This window comes from Symphodus melops (genome assembly GCF_947650265.1).
Source record: "Symphodus melops genome assembly, chromosome: 15".
Taxonomy (NCBI): Eukaryota; Metazoa; Chordata; class Actinopteri; order Labriformes; family Labridae; genus Symphodus; species Symphodus melops.
The window spans coordinates 15,321,981-15,342,576 of record NC_136705.1 but is presented as its reverse complement, the minus strand read 5'-3'; the positions used below and the strand labels follow the sequence as shown (position 1 = coordinate 15,342,576).

The window sequence follows — 20,596 nt, the reverse complement described above, 5'->3', positions numbered from 1 at the left end:
GCATGAAAGCAAGCATATCTGCCTTCTATCCTGCATGCACATAAAAAGCTCTCATCATCTTGGAACACAGAGACACCCCTGCAAAGTACAGTACACTATGTCCTCAGATGACCAAGGCTTTCAGTACTCACTCTCACTGCCATGGCAATGATTTCCTTCCTCCTTTCATTAAATCAAAGTTGGGAGTGGATTCAGCTGCATCACTTATTTTTCTTTTGAAATAACGAACAGTGCATACACACTGACTGTGTCACAGAGTCTAATAAAAGGCAACACATCTACCCACTTTTTTCTGTTTTATCTTAAAGATCGACTGTTTAAACGCTGCTTTGACTGACAGATCACAGATGATAATACAGCTGTAGCTATGGCTTTTTTTGGGGTTAAAATAAGATGTTTTTGTCGTTCCAGTCAACTTTTACCATCAAATTTGTTGTACATTTTTCTTCAATTTGGCCCCGTCCAGGAGTTTACCTTCTGTCAGCCCATGTGAGGCCACAGAGGTCACAGTCAGCCACTGTAATAGAGGATACTGTTACCTCCACCAGCATCAGCCCACACAGCAGTCAGCACAACAGATGGCCAGAAGGGAGGAGAAGAGGAGAAATGCTGAAGGAGACAGGGAGAGCACCATCATCTTTCCTTTGACCTTTTCGTGTCTCCCTGAAGTTTCTGTCTGCAAATCAGGAGAGACGTTGTGTCGAAGTGGAAACACTTTTGAAATCTTCTAAGATCAATGATTCTTTGTCTCCCTGGAGGGTTTTAGAATTCACAAGTGATAAAAAAAGACAAGATTTAAGAAGTTATTGCACTCAATTTAAATGATTCAGATTATTTTGGGGGGATTTATCGTCTACTTAATGAATATAGGCTATTTTTGGAGACATGTTTCTAAAAATGTCTGGTTTCTTCAGAAGACTTGGACAAACAGAAAATAAACAATTGTTCTTCATCATACAATGAATCCTTAATCCGTCTCTGCACTGTGTGTTTCCTGCAGGGATTGACAGTGAGGGTTGCTGTGTTCCCTCCGGCAACCGTTTAAAGACATTTGCAAACCTATTATTTACCTTTTGTCGACATTGGTGGCAACCTTTCCAACACAATCGGTGAAGAACAAAATGGTAGACTCAAAAACGCACAGCTCAAACATCCATGGAGACTGACCAGGGGCACTGAGGCACAGGAAGAGCTAGGACACAAGGGTCTTGTGGTCTGTCCAAACATGTTTGGACATGTATGTAACTTTCTGAAAAGGAAGGCACAGGGAGGAAACTTGTTATTCAGAGAATATTGGTAGAGGATGGACCTCGTATACCCAAGTCTGAAACGTCTATCTCAACCCATAACTGAAGGTCTGACAGATTCTGGATAGAATGAAGGACGAGTGACGCTTACCTTCAGCTTACAAAAGGCTGCATTGACCTGAGGGGAGCACTGTGACTTAACATAAGAACAGGAAAGTTTATGCAAGGGGGCGGCATTCCCGCATGAAATTTCTCATCAATTTTCTACAGAAATATGCATGCATCTTGGTCTATGTTTAGGGCTAATGGGTGTAGGCCAGTCTGAAATGGCACTGACTTCACAGGAGATCATACGAACGCCAGCAGGGAAGCATCTAAGCTGTCACAAAGAGTATCACTTGATGTCGGGAGAAATAAACAAAAAGGCTTTTACTGTAAAAGGTTAAAATCTGTGCCGTTCCTGTTAGCAGAGTAATACAATGAAAATCACACATATTGCAAAAATCAATGAAATATAACCTAGCATGTTCTGTCTGACAGTCACTTCTAGAATCAAAATCACGGTTCCCTTGTTCCTTTTCTCGCTCTTCTATTATTTTGTTCGATACAGAAACCAAAGGGTTTGTGTTAGCTATGGGCACGCTTACATCCACATGTCTGTTTATCTTAAGATCTTTTAGGATGGGGCTCCCCCAAGTCCAACAAGACAGGCAGGAAGTCACTGCATGTGTTCAGAATTTAACTCGATGAAATTGTTAAATATGCCTATATCTGTAACCTCATTTATGTGGGATGATTGAATTATATACATCAGTCTGTAAAGGAAAGCAGCACACTCTGTCCTGTTTTCTCTGTACTTTCATTTGTTGCGACCTAATGCCTTTGGGAATTGTACCTGCTATGCTGTATGGGTTAGACTACAGTGAGGTTCATTGGGTGCGGTGCAGTGAGGCAGCCATCCTTACTCAGTGGGTTCAGTGAGTGCAGTGTTGCTGGAGGCTGGCTGGCTGGCTGGCTGGATCAGGTGGCAGTGCCAGATCTCTGATATCAATCACAAGCCGCCGCTGCTGCTGCTGCCGCCGCTGAATGTTGTGTCGCCCTTCTGCTCTTCTGTCCTCCTCTTCTCTCGCTCCTCCTCTGCTGTAGAGTCTGTTAACTCAACTCACCCCTGTTATTGCAATTCACCCTCTATTTCTCTCTTCCATCTATCCATGTATGTTTGTTCATCACTCTGCCTCCCTCTTTCAATCCCTTCTGTTTCTCAACTCACACACACACACACACACACACACACACACACACACACACACACACACAGGGCCGTAGCAGTCAGGCAGACAGTACAGGCTTTGTTATGAATGGCATCCTCTTGCACATCCGGAGGAAGTGTATGCTCCAGCGTGGCTTTACAAAGTGTCTCCATTGTCCTGAGAATGACTCACTCTACACTGCAGATAAGGGCAGTAAGCCAGACGGTCGGACAGACAGACCGACAGCACGACGCAAACAGACCGACGAGCCTGCAGAGCCCACAGACGGTGAAAGACAGGCAAAGAGACAGATAGTTTGTGACAGAGGGAGACAACCTGCCAATACAGGTTAACCTGCCAACATCGGCATTGAAATCAAATAAGACTGAGTAACATGCTTAGACAAGCAGCTGAGATTGTCTCACCTTTATAGTCAATAGGAATATTTGTCTTTCTTTTGCAAAGGCAGTTAGGCAGAAAATGAATCTAATGAAACGTGGGAACTATTTTTTAACTCAAATAGAGGCTGCACAGTGTGTCCTATCTGATGCACAGACTAACAATATGATGTATTGTTAATGAAATAGAAAAAAACAAGAAAACATTACAAACATTACATTAATCAGTAATACTTAACCTGCAACTTTTAATTTTTAAAATAAAACATCATTGCACATAAGGCATTCATTCATATTCCCTACATTGTTAGTTAAAACATTTGTGGACAGAGATCCTGTTTACTGTTACTGTCAGCAGTACTCAGCTGGTCTAAGTTTCACCACCCTTTGCAGAAAATCTCCCTCCTTCTGTGACTCCCCTTTACTTGGAAATCTTGTTCTGTTCAAAAGCTTTAACAAACTGGAGATCTGCTTCTGAAACTGAACGAATGAAAATAAACACTGAAGCCTCTATGTGGCCTTCAGAAGCAGACTTATCAGAAGAACATTGATTATTTCTGTTTTTTAATGCTTTTCATCACTGCCAATAGATCAGTGTCAGACGATGATGTTAACTTAAGTACAATTGATTCCAATTTCCAGGCAAAAAAGTGAGCAATATCAATATTAAAAAGTCAGTTATATTCTTTTCTTTCAGTTTAAGAACACTAGTCGATGGACTTCTTTTAAAGTTCTACTTTTTTCTGCAAACTGTGCTCAGCATTTTCAATTTTGCTAGACTTGAGGGCCTGGTATACCAAAGGATTGAGCTCGCCCGACCTGCGTAAAGGATTTCTTCAAACAGAAACGATCGAATTCACTAAACATGGAGATTAAAGGCACACCGAGTTCCTCACAGAGTGTTGTATCAAAAACACCACGTGTAAGTTGGAGTGTTGCAAATCATTGTCTTAGAACAGGTGGTTACTGTGATGCAGTGATAAAACATTATAATTGGAACTTGACTCAGAACTTGATACTTATTTATGACTTTTAAAAACAATGACTTTGTCCCACCTCTGATATGCACTTTGTGAATTAGACCGTGACATGGAGCTGAGAGCTGGAGCAAACGATGCACAATTTTTGGAGCTGTCATGAGTCACATTTAATATACTAGCCATCATTATTACCTAGGATTAAGGCATAATGATTGCCGAGAAGATTCAAGTAGCCTGACTATGACTATGTTGATTTGCTCTGTACTACAACAGAAAGATCAGACCTTACCTGTCAGAGCATGCTACACAGCTCGCGGTGCAGGTTTCGATATCCTGCATTGACTATTGCAACTCTGGCAGGTATTCTTGCATGTAGACTTGTAGAATTAAACAAGGCTAACGTTAGTCTAACCCAAATCCGAAAGCGTGATCACAAAAAGAAACAGAAGCAGAAACCTTTGATTGTGATGACTCTCCTTACATGAGCTCATATACTTTAAAAAACGTAGTGTGCCTGTCAGTCGACGTCTAAAGTTGCAGCTACAGTAAATCAGCCTTTGAGAGCACAGTGAACACTCTAGCCAGCCAGCTGTGGCTCAGTTGGCAGAGTTGTCATCTTTATACCGTTAGGCCGAGGGTTTGATCCTCAGCTCCGATGTGCCCTTGGGCACTTAAACCTGAATTGCTACCGCTGCTTCATCGGCGGCGCATGACTGGGATTTGTTATTTCTGATGGTCTCGCTACATAGCAACCACTGCCATGGTGGGTGGGAATGAGGAAGGTGTGAGATGAGGCGGTGTAAAAGTGCTTACAGTAGTCAGAAGACTAAAAAGGCGTAATACAAGCTCATTACCTCAAGTCCATCTACCATTTACAGTAGGGTGCTACTTCTTTGAAAGCCTAAAAACCCCAGGTTTATCTTGTTTACCTACATTTGCTGCTTTCTAGCCATCATTATTATTTAGGATTTCAAACTAGTGTAGCATGAAGAAGTTCATTGATTGATCAAGGCATTTTTAGTCAATAATCTGTAAGCAGAAATAAAAAAAACTAATAAAGCTCAACCCAACCCCTTGAATTTTTTTGTCGTTGTTCTTTTTATACAATTCTTTCTATTCTGTTGGGTTTTCAGGCTCTTAGTGGCTGCAACTGCTCTGTCATTGCTTTACAAAGAAATATGAGTAAACGCTGAAACATATACCTGTGTTTTCTTTGTAGTCTAACAACTTGAGGAGTTGTGGGCTGGTTGGACGAGGCTTTGGGCTGATTAGAGGAGGCAGGTTAGAGTGGGGGTTGGTTTGGCTGATTTAGGCCAACAGATTAGTCTGTGAATTATAGCCTAGTGGTTAACAGCTAGTGTAAGTGTTGGCTTTCAAAAGGAATCCCTCTATCTAAGCACCTGGATGCAGATCAACGACAGTATTTTCTGTAAGAGACATTAAATCAAATAAATGTTTGTTTCCAAAAGCTACAAAGTAGAAATTGGAATTGTTACTTTAAGTTGTGTAGAGACCTTTTCTTTTTGATGGGTTAGGTGACTTTATGATAGTGAAATATAATGTGTCTTCAGACTGACAAAATTCATCAGTTGTCAACCTGTTGAATACCAAAGGTGACAAAAAGAATTCAGTTCCAGTAATATTTTGCTGAAAATTAGAAGATAGATAGATAGATAGATAGATAGATAGATAGATAGACAGACAGATAGATAGATAGATAGATAGATAGATAGATAGATAGATAGATAGATACTTTATTGATCCCAAGGGAAATTCAAGAATCTCTTAAATAGAAGTTTTTCAGTCTTACTTTCTGGCGGATATTAATAATGTGATGCTGATCGTACTATTTTCTTATCTAACTTGTTGAACCTTGTGTACAGGAACAACAAAAGCAATATAATAATAATAATAATAATAATAATAATAATAATAACAACAAGAGTTAGTTTAGCCACAGTGGTTTTTTTTTGTCCAGGAAGAATGGTTTTGAGCAGGTGCGATCACCTCTTCCATGGTCGATAGTGGGCTTTATCTGGTTCCCAAGGGCATCTGGACAACAATTGTGTGCAGTGAAACATCAGTTACATCATTGATGTCCTTTCTCCTCTTCACTCTGCTACTGAAGCACAAAGCTTGTGCTGCCTGAAGAACAGAACAGAACATCAGTTTCAGAGAGCAGCCTCTGTAACAGAAGATGATGTGGAGCACATGAAGGCAGCAGCTGTTCAAGGCTGCTGCAGGCAGATAGTGCTTGGTGATCAGTAATGTAAAGCAGAGCCAACAGCTCATGTTTACAGTGCCTACCTTGCTTGATCATTAAAAAAAAGGTGAACAGAGATGTGGCTATCCAAGCTTATATGGTCTAAAACCAATGACAGTTTCTATCATGCTTGATCAGTGATCCATTACGGTCACTCCTCATTGGCCACACATGATTGTGCCCAATAAATACTACTGCAACATCCCTGTGCAGAGTCTCACTGAAAAGATGGCAACTTTTAAGGGGCGCTATGGAGACCCGTTCTACAAATAGGAAGACATCCTGGAAGACATTGAAATATACAGTGTTTCTATTTGTGGACTTTGACACGGAAACAAGTTGAAAAGTGTTGATATTTCCTCGTGTGAGGTTTCTCTATCTTAAATGCTGCTTCATCTTTAATCTGTTCACTATCACCCCGTCTGCTGTCATGCAGGTTTCAGTTCGTGGCTGCTTGTGACAACCATCAGAAACTTCGATTGCTGTAAACACAGACAAACTCTAGCACAGAGTGTTGAGTTCGATCCAAACATTTGATCCGTGCTAAAGCACCGTACACTTCCTTGACTCTGGAACGCTTGGAAGAGATTGACTTCAGCAGAGTACAGTTCAGTACGTGCACATTATCATTAAAACCCGGAGTATGATGGCTGTATCTGAATGAAATGACTCAAAATAATGCACAAAGTCAGTAGAGTAGCTGTCTTGCAAACTAAGCACGCTTCATATGCGTAAAGCTTTTTACGTGTTTTGTTATAAAGTTGGGGGGGTGAGTGAGTGTGCCTTATGATTTCTGGAGAGCTGGTAGCCTTGTGGTAAGTACACTTGCACCATTTATGGAGGCTATAGTCCTATATCCCTACCAACCTATTTGGTAAGTCCTACCTACCAAATAAACCCTACCATTGAGCTGAGCTCTATACCTTTTATTATACTGGACTTAATAGTTGAGCTGCATGCTGATGTCATGTGGCCAGGTTAAAGGGACATTTAGTTTATTTATAACTTCCCACCTGTAATCTGTCTCTTACAGGATTAGCTAAGCCACTAGCTTCAGTCTGTCGGCCGAACAGACGCACTGCGAATTTGAGTCGTGAATAAATGCATACATTCACAGAGGGTTAGATTGACTATAGAGTGGAGAGTACACACACACACACACACACACACACACACACACACACACACACACACACACACACACACACACACACACACACACACACACAGCTAATAATATGCATCATCTGTGTTTAACCACCAACTGTCTCACTTTATAACAATGCTCTGTTGTCTACAAGCGTGTTTCATTTTGGCATGGATGTTTTCTTTTACTTTTACATGTTTCACATTTTCAGTCAAAAAAAAAAAAAAGAGACCAAACAGTGACAGAAATGTTCCATCCTGCATCAGCTCCCTCTGTCTCTAGTTGCCAATCTCCACTTACTAATTAGCTGTTCATGACAAAATTCCCCGTCCCCAATCTGACACGAGTGTAGAGCAGCGGCCTGCAGTGGTAATCACGTCAGCGAGGCTTGGCTCAACGATCTGAGGGGGCTAAATGGCCCCCATATGGTCCACTGGCTGGGGCCTGTACCTCACCAAGTTCTCATTAAATTGGGGCTTAATAGCAAGGTAAAGAAGAACACACACACACACACACACACACACACACACACACACACACACACACACACACACACACACACACACACACAAGCGCTGCAACCAAGACATCTGACAGGCGATTGGGCACAAAAGGGACAGGAGGACAAGGAGGTGATGTTTGTGTGTGTGTGTGTGTGTGTGTGTGTGTGTGTGTGTGTGTGTGTGTGTGTGTGTGTGTGTGTGTGTGTGTGTGTGTGTGTGTGTGTGTGTTTTTAGAGTCTGATGCTGTACAATTGATGACTTGCCATCTGTCATCAAGAAAAGATTTTGTATCTGTGCGAGCTTGTGTGGAGACAGGAAAGATGAGAGGAAAGAGAAAGAAAGAAACAGTGAGTGAGGTGCAGATGTCTTGTAGCATAGAGGCAGGAACACAAGGCTCAATGGCAGACTGCTATATGAGAAGAGTTGGAGAGGGAGAATGGAGAAGAAAAGAGGATGAACATCTGCCATATTCTTATATTGCTTCGTGGTTTGAGTGTTTCGACACAATATCATGAGTTTGAATAGACCTGGGAATTGGCCTGCTCATTAAATATCTTGCAGGGCTAGACAGGTAAGTTCAGAGAGAGAACCAATATACACTGTGTATATATTAATCAGTTTACTTCACCACAGACTGTGACACTGTAGTTCATGAAGTTGTATTACGACTATAGGTAACGGTTGTACCTGGATGCAATACTTGTTGATTTTGATCACACTTGTTCACTTAAGCTGTTTTCTCAAATTCGCTCCTGGAAATTTCTCGAACACTTCAGGAAGGCTGCCCCTGAAACAATATGACTTGGTTAATATGACTTTCACCTGGAGCATAACAGGAAGAGTGTATTCAAACCTACTTAGTTTGCTTAATACAAACTAAAATCCTGGTGCGGACCTTTTCGGCAGGTATAAACACAAAACATCTCGAGCTGGGACAACACGTAATATATTTTTGACATAAATTTGTCGATATAAATAATTTGCGTTGACGCGTCGTCCCAAACAACTAGATTATCCCGCACTCCAGTCCAGTGGTGGCAGTAATGCACCAGAAAACTAGTCGCCAAAGATGCCATAGTTTAAAACAGAAGAAGAAAAATGTACATAACAACAATGGCGGCGGTATGTGATAAAACCAGCATGAGCAACAAGTACCAAAAAAATCTCTCACACAGTCTTCAGAAGTGTGATGTTCTAGTGATGTGGGAGTTTGCAGACTATGTGAAATTCATCTGGCGTACAACACGAGTACAACAGCAATGAACCAATATTTGAATTGAAAACATCCAGGAGCTGTGTCAGGATGGCAGCAAAACATACTGTTTGAATAATTACATTGATCAAGTAGTGTGAAATAATAACTGAAAAATTCATCGTTATATTAATTGAAAAAAAAAAAAAAATACAATCGCGAGATTAATCATATAATAATTGCTCTAAAACCATCGAATAACAGCTGAACCAAGACTCAGACAACAGCATTTGGACTTCCTACACTGAGCACGATGTCACAGTGACATGGCCACCATGGGAACATGTAATACGTCTATATTTGTTTTATTTCTTTAAATAAATAAGACGCGCATGCAGGGAATAAAAATGCTAGTGAAAAGTGTAAAACGGATTCAAGACGTGTGCTATTTATAAAAACATGGGTGTGATATAGAAACTGTGCATGTATTTAACACATTTAAATATATATATATATATATATATATATTTTTTTTTTACTTTACCTCGGCTCCATAGCTTTTCCTGGCGCTGTATGCGTTTGCAGATGCAGCTCACCTTGAAAACTTCCGGAGGGTTTTCAGGAGTTTGTGCACGTGTGCAGCATAAGCTTTGTGGTATATTACAGTATATAGTGTTTGAATTAATCACTTCAAGCGTGCCCTTTGTGAATGCAGCTGGATGGACAGATGGGCAAACACTTGTCCAGGTTGAGAGACAGAAAGGCAGAGAGGACAGAGGGGAGAGCAGGGAGCAGCAGTTAGTGAGTTGGAGAGTACTTACTGTCGGCTCTTCAGTGCACCAATGCAACCTTTAGAATCAGGCACGGCTGGTCGTGTGTGTGTGTGTGAGGGTGCTCAGGGCAAGGTTGCACTTGACAGTAGTTGTGGTATTATAGTACTTAATTGTTTACTCTTGCCTGCTGGATTAGGTTATTGTGTATGTTGTTTGCAGTAGACTGTGTCTGAGTGTTTGTATGTATACAAGTTTACAGGCCGACGGGAAACATGCAGCACAATGCTTCTCTGGTGCTTTTGGAAAGAAGTGTGTGTGTGTGTGTGTGTGTGTGTGTGTGTGTGTGTGTGGAGGGGGGTTAACAAAGGAGCAGGGCAGTCTTCTGTTGTCCGCCACACACAAACAATCACACACCATAACGCCAGCTGCCGCCCAGCATATCTGAATTAATAATACAGAGCCAACCACTCTGGAATAATAGTGACTAACACACACATACGCATTAATGTACAAAGCTTTGCACCTGTTTACTACTGCTCAACTGGACAGGGCTGGACTGGTTAGGTTCCCCTACACACATAACACACATACACACATACACACATGCATACGCTTCTTGTTGCCTGTCTGTTAGGCAACAGTTAGACAGCTGTGTTGTCTCCTGGCCCTCCCCTTCTTATTCTGATCAGCAGCTATTCTAATTGACTGGTTGGTCCAGCTGCCTCACTCTCGTCCTTTGATTGGATGGTTTTACATCCAATGAGGTGAGGGACAGAAAAATAATTTGACTATGAATAAGGGACTTAAATAAATATTCTCTAAGACAGGGGCTCCCAAACGTTTCATCCCGCGACCCCCAAAATAACATTGTGAGAGACTGGAGACCCTCCTCCTCTGTCCCTGGAAATGATTCAGCATTTAACGTTGCACACCGCAGCACGCACTAATAGCCCTTTCCAAACACTGACATTAGAACAATACTAAAGAATACAGCAGAGCCTTAAAGTGATTATATTATTTCTCTTGCTATGAAGAAAAACTTCTATTGGTAATGATGCCTCTGTAGTCGGGCTGGGCAATTAATGAACAAAAAATGGAAACCGACATTCAGAACTTCGAATGGACGTAATCTTGCCCATGTTGATTATTTTCAAGGCAGAGTCACGTGATGACACGTTCAATCCATGACACGGGAGCAATCTCCGTCCTTTGGACACATTTTTTTCTTTAAGGTAGACGATTCAGTTTTCTTACGAAGATTTAAATCATTGCAAAGTGTTTACATTTTTACAATATATTGGATTGTAATTCTTGTATCGTACTGAGGCATCATTTCACTTACCTTTCGTTATTACTGCCATTCTGCTTCATCAGGCGTTGCTTGTGTTTGAGAGATGAGATGTTGGTGTTTTTTTATATCATTTAAGGACAGTGTTAAATTAAGAAAACATATTGAAAATAAACATTGAACTGTTTGATAAAATAATGCTTTTACTTCAGCAAAACCCAAAACAGAAACCATCATGATGTAAAGTGTTAGGAGAACACACCTGGGCCCTGTATGGCCCAGGTGTGTTCTCCTAACACTATTAGTCCTTCCTCACAAGAGATGCGGCAGAGCAGAGCACAGAGCAGACGTACACACATAAATGTTTGGATTACATACTCGGGTCTTATTTTATACTCTATTAAATATCTTCCTTTTTTGAATTGCAATGAAAAGCTTAATATCTGCTAATTAAACAGGGCATAAGTGTGCGTGAGGTTAATTGCTGTTGAGTTAATTGTGCATCTGTAGAGATTCAGCTTTTCTGGCATTGTTTCAAAAATGATCATGCTTATGATTATGCTAAACGTCATGAAACTTAACACAATGTTCTGTCTCTACCAGCATATTGACATCAGTGAAGTTGGCTGCTGTGATTTGTTTTGACCTGAGTTCCTAAAGTGCAGCAGTCTCGTATAGTGTAAAACAAATCTGAAATAGTCAAGACATAAATCTACAATTTTGTCTTTGGTGTCTGATGTAGTTCGATGGACCTAACCAGCTTCCACATGATCGTTACTTTTGTTTTTATTTATAAATAACTTTTTATTCATACTCTACCTCCTTATGTTTATGCCTGATGTGCTATGCAGTAAATATGTATAATTGTACTTGGCCATGTGTCCTCCCTTCATGTCACGCACACAAAAAAAAAAGTGCTGGACTTTGGTCTTCATGTTAATAAGTTGAAACAATGGGATTAATAATTATAATTTGATCTGACAGAAACAGTAACATTGAAGCTGCTGTAGCTTAGTAACCTTCACCCACCTCCTCCACATACATATGTAGGTGTATGTGGGTGGGGGTGGCTGCGTAGCCACAGCTTCCTGTCTAGCACAGGTGGTGGTGAGCAGCAGTTCTCCAGCAAAGAATCGAACATGCTAACACTGCACTAATCCTTGTGTGGTTTAGAAAGCAACCTTCCGAAGTGTGTGCGTGTGTGTGTGTGTGTGTGTGTATATATATTATACACACACACACACGTCTACTGTATCTATATATACAAACACCACCAATACTGTCAGTGCTTTTGAGTGGATTAGGATGAGCAGCGTCTTAGCTGTTGCGTCTGTCAGTCACTGTGTCACTGTCCAGCTCTGTGTCACAGCAGCGCTACCTTGCTCCAGGGAGCCACCACCATCTACTGGACTGTAAAGGTACTACAAGAGTGGAGCGGATTTAAAATAAGCACAATTGAAAAATGATACGAGTTTACATGACGAAAAAAATCAAGCAGAATAGAGAGGTCGTAGTGTGAATTATTTTAAATTGCATAACAATATAAAAACAAGGAATAGATGTTTTTTTTTTTCTCACATTCCTTTACTATACCAGCTGGATGTGTGTGTGTGTGTGTGTGTGTGCGTGTGCGTGTGTGTGTGTATACAGCCTACCAGGAGGCTGTGTGCAGCTGGCTGGACACATTTTCTTAGTAGCCCCCAAGGGATGGCCACACTCCCATGGGTTTCCACTCAATCAGGCTGCCTGGTTGCCCTGCCCTGTCCCACTGCCATCGCCACACCGAGGCCTTCATTCACTCTCTCCTTCTTCTTCTTCTTCTTCTTCTTCTTCTTCTTCTTTTCCTCTTCTTTTGCATCTTCCCTTCCTCTTCTTCTTTTAAAATCTCCTTCCACAGCCAAGGCCATGCAAAATGACTCCAGCACTTAAACCATCAAACACAGCCATGGCCCAAGCTTTGGACTAAATTCAGCACTTTGGTGTTTTTCATTTTCGCAATACTGAATTTTCTTTTCAGCCCTGGTTTTAAATCTTTCATGACCATTTCACCAGTGTAAACTTTTTCAGGTAGCACAAACAGGAAATCTGTTATATCGTCAGCGAGTGGTATTTTAAGCACCGACAGCCATACACACACACACACACACACACACACACACACACACACCAAAAGTAACAACAGTCCAGTCCCGATGTGCTAATGAGACTAATTCACTGTAATTGGATTGACTTGGTAGAGCCAGGATTCGCCTTAAGATGTCTGAGCAGACTGAAGTTAGAACTGCTGGCGTCGGGGTTACGCACAAAAGTGTATCCCACTCAACACTTGACATGTCATTTTAGTTTGCAGGAACAAAATAAACTACAAAATACTTCCCACTTTGGAAGCTCATATTGCCCCCTCTGCTGCACGGCACACTCACCTCCCCCATTCCTTCGCTTCCTTTGATTTACTTTCCTGATGCACGATGTCTCCTCCTCCTCGATGCGTCACTGCTTTCACTCAACTTTTTAGCCGCTTCATGCTCACTCACACAAACACATGAAACACTTCACTGACTGTTGTGTCTGGAAGGGCATTGACCCTTGTTTAGAAGGAGATGAGCTTAAACAGCCAGTCAGTTAATCTGACTGTAGCCTGCTGTTGTTCTTAGTGCAACTCTGTGCTGCTGTGCATCAGTAATCTGCATGTCATTGGACTTTTTCTATAAAGACTAACATTTACTTGCGTAGTTAGAGCTGTTTCACTGAAATAAAGCTGTGCAGGACAAGTCAAGTAAAACGTGCCTGACATGCCTGCAATTTAATTATGATTATAATTCCAACAGAACAATTGTTTTGATATTTCAGAGAACAGTCAAGAATTGTCTGTTACGAGTTCTAAGAGGCAAGGTGACATCATATTTTGTGTGTTTGACTTGATGATTAAAAACAGAGACAAGCAGCATATTGTTACATCAAGAAAAGCGTTTAGCATTTTTAAGTTTTTAACTCACTTGCATGCTTCATCGGTGATCCACATTTTTGCTGTTTTATAAAATGATCAAGCTTTTCTGTATCGAAATCTGTTTTTACCCGCTTCAGGAAAGTTTTATTAACTTGTTTTTTTTATTTTGTTCCATATCAGCTAAACTCTCTCTGTTACTCTATCCAACACCTGGTATGTTAGAGCATGTATATTTTGTTAGGTGACCAGACGACACATTCCTGCTGTGTATGTGCAGTACCCTCTTCATCCTCTTCCCCCACCCTACACATCCTCCCCCCTCCAGCTCCCAGAGTGCCAGTCACACAGCCCCGTCCCTGCGCCATCTGCATCTCAGCTCCAGCCTTGGCCAAAGCATTAAATTAAATCCCTGTTTGGGTTGATTAACAAATGGCTGGTGAGCTCACACATAGTTATGGAGTTTGTTTTTTTCCCCTCGTAATTTTCATTAAGGTTTTTCGTTCCTTCCTGTCGTCAGTCTTGCTCTGTGCTTAAATGTGGCTTCCCCTTCAAAACAGAAGGGAAGAGGTGTGCTGGGATCCTGAAGGAGAGTGCGTCAGACAGAGAGATGAAGGGAGAAAGTAAAGTTTGTGCAAGTGTGTCTCATTTCTCTTCTCCCAGCTGAGGTTCAGCCTTACTATTTGTACCTATCTCATTTATCCTCTCCACATTCCTCTCTCTCTCTCTCTCTCTCTCTCTCTCTCTCATTCTCTACCTTTTCCCCTCTGTCCTGAAATGAATGGTTAATCAGTCGGCTAATTGAGTGGCAGTTAGGCGGTGTGTTGTTGTAATTGTCCAATCAGAAAGCTTGGAACGGACACAGTCACAGCTGATTCATCTCTGTCTCTAACTGCTTAATCCACAAGCTGCAACTGGAGGATGTGCCAGCAAGATTTATGACTTCTAGAAGATTTCAAACTAACTTGAAAAGAAAGAAAAGAAAGAGGAAAGTCTACATTTCAGTCCTGAACGCGTTGCTCATATCTAAAAAGCACGTAACAAGGTCATGAGGGGCAGAGACTCGGAGGAGTTTGCCACATTCACTTGTGTTTTTGCTTTCAATAGCGTAACTTTTTAAGGCAAACACTCGACAAAGGCAATATTTAATGTGTCCTTACGTTTTGAATAAACTGAAAGAAAGCCTTTTAGAACACTGCACGGATGTTAAATACACTTCAAATCATAATCTGTTATCCACCTAAACGCCCTCCTTTTCTTCCATCTTTCAGATCACCCTCGTTGTCATGTTCTTCTGATATCCCGTTGTTCTAACAAGAAACAACAGACTCCTGTTGTTTTAAGCGCTGTGTAGTGTAGTTTTTACTAATTGGCCTTAAGGGAAAAGTAAAGTTGCGCGGAGAACTAAATGAAACTGAAGTGAGGAGTCCGAGAGAGATGGTGTGGGAAGGAGACCGGCTGTTCTGTTCTCTCCAGCAGTCCAAACTAGAGACATGTGGCTCCCCAGACAAGCTGTCCAGAGTGGGAGAGCTCGCTGGACTCATTACAGGCAGGGCCAAGACGGGATAGCTTGACAGAACACCATTGGATCATTCGGAGGATTGGAACAGTTGAAACTGAATTGTGCTGGGGGTGTGTGTGCGTGCGTGCGTGCGTGCGCATGCCTGTGTTTGTTTGGAACGCCATGTGTGGACAACTGTCCATCTCCTCTCTCCGTCTGTGCCACCCCTGGCTGCCCCCTCCCCCGCCCCCCAGTGGACGTCTACACACACTCACGCAAACACATACACTCACACATGTACACGTCGTCTCGCCTGGCCAGAAGGATTGCTTAAATGTTTTCAGTTGTACTGGACAGCTGAGCGATGAAGTGGCCAACCACAGGCTTCCATTGGTTGGACACTTCATCTAGAAACTGACTCAGAGAAATGACTGGACCCGGACCAGCAAGCCAGTCATCACTGCCAGTTTATAATAGTTTTATCAGTTTAACTTTCTGTTTATCCTCATCCATTTTGTCAGTCAATACGTGTCCTCCTCCCATCCACTGTGAAGGTAAAAAGGTTGTCCTGACGTGGTACGTACACAAGCTAAACACATTCACAGGAACAGCTGTGCAATACTTCGTAATGAAATCAGCATCACCAACACCTCTAACTACTGCCTATAGCTATTTTGAAAAGTTAAGTCATGCAAGTTTTCACACAGTATTTGCAAAGGCTAACTGTAATTCACGTTTGAAAAAGATGTTATGGTCTGTCACCAAACAGATTTCAGGATATTGTGAATACAACCTGCATTTCTTCAACGTCTCAGTAAAATATTATGTTTGCCACAAATCCCTAAATACATTAAACACGTAGAATTGTGTGATTTTCAGAATTCAATTGAGTCACAAGATGCCAATTAAAGTAGAATTTATTGTCAGTAGATTTGTTGATGATCAAACATTTCTATTGTCATCAATGGACATACATACGTGCATCTTCTTTTCCCCCTCCAATCAACTCAGTCCTCTCTGTTTGACACATGGGCACAACATCAAGAAATAAATGACATTCATAATGAACGCATGTAGACAGAAAAAAAAAAAATACTGCCTTACACAAAGTGCCTTTAAACTCCTTCACACCTTCGGTTTGAGCGAGTATAGAGTTTGTTGAACTGATACAGAAGCATACAAACCTGTTTTCTCGTTTTAAATGCACACTGGTTTCATCATAATTCAATTTTTTTTTTTTTGTCTGAATGTGCTCCTTCCTCTTCCTTATGCCTTCCACCCCTCCCACCCCTCCCCGCAGTCCCTCTCACAGCACTCTGTTTATCAGTATCAAGTCCCCCAAAGAAGATGCTTTGTTTCTGAAAGAACAGAAGAAGAACAGGGAGTGAAGGCTAGAGTGGGTGGATTTGTGAGAGAGAGGAATATAGAGACCGATAGAGGAAAGGTGTGATCTGGCAATCCTTATGAAGCACCGGAACCCAACAGCTTTTTCTATTCTGTCTATCTGTGTCTCCCTCTGTTCCTGTGTGGTGGTTCAAATCAGCTGCTACCCCCCCCCCCCCCCCCTCCCATCACCACACATCGCAGACACACACACCTCTACTACCAGCACCACCAAGAGGTACCGGCAGGCCCCGCAGTCGCATGGTCCCCTCGGCGGAGCAGGTGTTTTTCTGCGACGTGTTAACGAGCACGGCCTGCTGTCATTTCCGCTTTAAATGGATGTCATAAATAGAACACACACACACATAACACACGCCGCCTAGCCTCATCTCCGAGCGAAATAGCCGAAGAAAGGTGATCTGAGCTGTTACCGAGCACTGTGTGGAAAGGAATGTGTGTGTGTGCACATTTGCATTTTTAGTTTTCCCGTCTTTACAAGGTGCCAGTGTGTGTATATGTCTGAGTGTATGTCAAGGAATTGCCGGTTAATTAAAAGAAGTTGAGATGTCGGGAACATTTGTGCCCTTCTGCGCTTCTTATTACAGTCGAAAGAGAAAGTGAAATGTTTACACGGGCTTGAGATTGTCACTTTCTTTCATCAAAGTTGTGCGTCTCAGCATCGCTTTACCACCTTTGCGTCCATGTGCAGTTTCATCCCAATATTGGTACTCATTGTTCTTTCCCTATGAAGTGTTAATCCGTGTGTATAGCTACTGTTTCCAGTCGGTGTTATCGGCCTCTGTGGTGTGGAAATGTTTGACACTCGTGTAATCCTGCAGTGGGTCATCTGATAAAGCTGTGGTGCCACCTTTGTGCCCGTCTGTGCCAGCCAGTTGGGTAATACTCTGCCACCAGCTGCTCAGCAGATGTTATTTTTTCACTGCTGTCTAAGACGTGTCATTTTGTATGTGTAATCTCATCTCATCTCATGTCATCTGCTCTCATCATATCTGATCCCTCCTTCCTTCTTATTCCTTTCCTGGCGACTATCGGTTTGTGCGCGAGTATCCTGTGTATCTGTGCGCTTGTGTGTGTGTGTGTGTGTGTTAGCTGGAGAGGTCATCACCTCGACACCTGCCCATGTATCAGCCAGATGATGTTTCTGGCAGGGACAGTTTGGTTGTAGTGTGGTAAACATGTTTTTGTCATTTTTTACATGATAATCCGATCTGAATCTGGCAAGCATTATGGGAGTCATAGAGCTGCTGGTGTGTGCGTGTGTGTGTGTCTTTGTATACACTAGATTGTGGACAACATGTGTGTGATTCACTTTGGACAGATGAGAGTTGAGCAGGAATGCTATAATCTGTCCAGGGAATAAAATCTGTTATCAATATCATCATCATTACTGATATAAATATGTATTAATATTATGTCATTATCATAATAAAGGTTTGTTTGCATCTCGTGTATGACTTAACACATTTGACTTACATGTGGCACCCTGTCTTTGTGTGCATCTTATTTGCAGGTGAATACATAAAGAACTGGCGGCCACGTTACTTCCTGCTGAAGACAGACGGCTCTTTCATCGGCTACAAAGAGAAACCTCAGGACGCAGACCTGCCCTACCCCCTAAATAACTTCTCTGTAGCAAGTATGTCACCCGCCACACATATATTAAAATTGACTGTTGGCTGTTTACCCCTAATCCTACCCTACCTGTATCTCATCATTGTATGTGAACCGAACCACAATGTTAAGTCGGACATTCCACTCATGTCTGGTTAAAGATCCCAATCTTAGCAGCACATTTTAGATAGCTGGTGCCCTTAATGGCTTACATTAGGGTTTTTTTTGCTGGATCATTATTATGTAGTTCAATCTGAAAAGTATTTATTTTATTTATTGAAATTCTGATTTCTTTATTTCTTTATACAACCATACATAAAACTCAGGAATCCAACATAATCAGATTTTTCTTGTCAAACAAACTAAAAATGTTTCAATAAGTAAAGGCAGGTGTACAGTAGTAATGCGTCCATGTTCTAGTGTCTGAGCGACACAGGACTTTTGGGACTGATACCAACACCAAAGTTAGGGAGAAAAAAAAAATGTACATGTAGCTCTGATCTTATGAGTTCAATATGGTATACACGCACATTTATTGTGTTGATGCCTCAAAAGCTGTTATCCAACACTTGTGAAAAAGATATGATGAAGACATATAAATATATGTAATGCCAGATATGATGTCAATGAGTTTTGGATTTTAGAAAACACTGATTCTTGATAACTGATGATTCTTAATGACTTTCTTAGACAGCATCCTATATCCTCTTTTTTTTGTACAAAAGGAAATCTCTTCAGCATTGACTTTCAAAACCAACAAATAATTGCTTAGTGAGATTTTCTCCCTTTAAATGGTACAGCAGTTTTATTTCATCAGTTGTGTCAGGATGTGTCAAAGCACCCTGTCATTCGACAGACTTCCCAGCATCACTGTGCTTTACAGAATTCACTAAAGGCTCTAATTAACCATTTATCAGTATATCATCTGTCTGCACCTGGTTAACAAGCATCGTATCCTCATTGACATGTGTAATTTACCAGCTAATGAGTTAACAAGATGAATTTTAATGTATCTCGCTCTCATTACTACCACCTCTCATTGTGCATTCATAAAAGCAAATTGGCAGTTAAACTTTGTGTCTGCTTCGCAGGTGTTCAAAATGGTTCAGCGTTAAAAAGTGTCCCATATTGACTCGAACCCTCTCCCATGATGCTCTTTGACGTTAGTAAAGCTAGAAAAAAGCACGACACTACCTGGGTTAACGATGACACTCAGTGTACACACCGAACATTGAGATATTACATTAAGATATGTCAATAATAGAAATGGTAATGATAACTTTAAAGCTTTGTGATAACATGTTGATTATCCAAGACATGATAGTCATGTTTGTGATGCAAGACCCCGAGGATGAATTATTACTCCGTCAAAAGAAACAGGGTTAACACATACAGTGTGCACATCTGTCAACATTTGCCTTAAAGGGCAATGCCAGGTTAGGGAAATATGATCACTTACTTAATACTCTTACCATCAATTGTATCAATATAGTATAGGCCTTGTTGATCTTATGATTGCTTACATTTGAAAACATGATCTAGTTTGATCATAGGAGAATTTACCTTTTGTAGGGCGCTCATTGAAATACTTTAAAGTTCAAAAATTCAACCTCAGAGTGTTATTGGGTGACATAACAGAACTTTATTTCTGTTAAAAAATAAAAAAGTTTAATTTCATTTAGGAAAATAAGTTACCATATTTGGTTCAAATGCCACAATAGCAGGATCAGTGGTCTCTTCTGATTGGCTGAGTGAGGATCACATGCTTCTCGGCCTTACTGAGGCGCAGTAGGGTGGCCATATGTAATGTGAACTGAAATTACCAAAAACAGTCACTTGCTCATTAAAGGGTTAAAAAGAACGTCTGCATTCACCTTTTGTGCTGGACAGATAAAAAACAGACTTTATTCATTAAGTCATACAGCATATGTCGCTGAATTAATAAATGAATGCATGTTGTTCAGTTGTGTACTCTATTACATGTTGTTCATTAATTGTAATTTACTAAATATAATCTGATTGGTGCTAAGCTGGTGTTCACAACTTGGCACAAGGCCTGGTGCACATGTCGCCGTATTTACTTGCATGTACTGTA

General features: G+C 41.3%; 1 protein-coding gene across 5 annotated transcripts in view; it reads left to right on the top strand.

Annotated features, from left to right (window-relative positions):
* The window catches only part of akt3a (v-akt murine thymoma viral oncogene homolog 3a), a 57,927-nt gene that overhangs the window by 7,389 nt on the left and 29,942 nt on the right, over positions 1–20,596 (top strand). For all 5 annotated transcript variants that reach the window (XR_013780696.1, XR_013780697.1, XR_013780698.1 and 2 more), the window contains exon 3: positions 18,401–18,526. Coding sequence is in view for 2 of the 5 variants with exons in the window: in XM_079362521.1 (XP_079218647.1) it covers positions 18,401–18,526 (126 nt within the window). In the remaining 3 variants the exon portion in view is untranslated. The remainder of the gene's footprint in view (positions 1–18,400; positions 18,527–20,596) is intronic.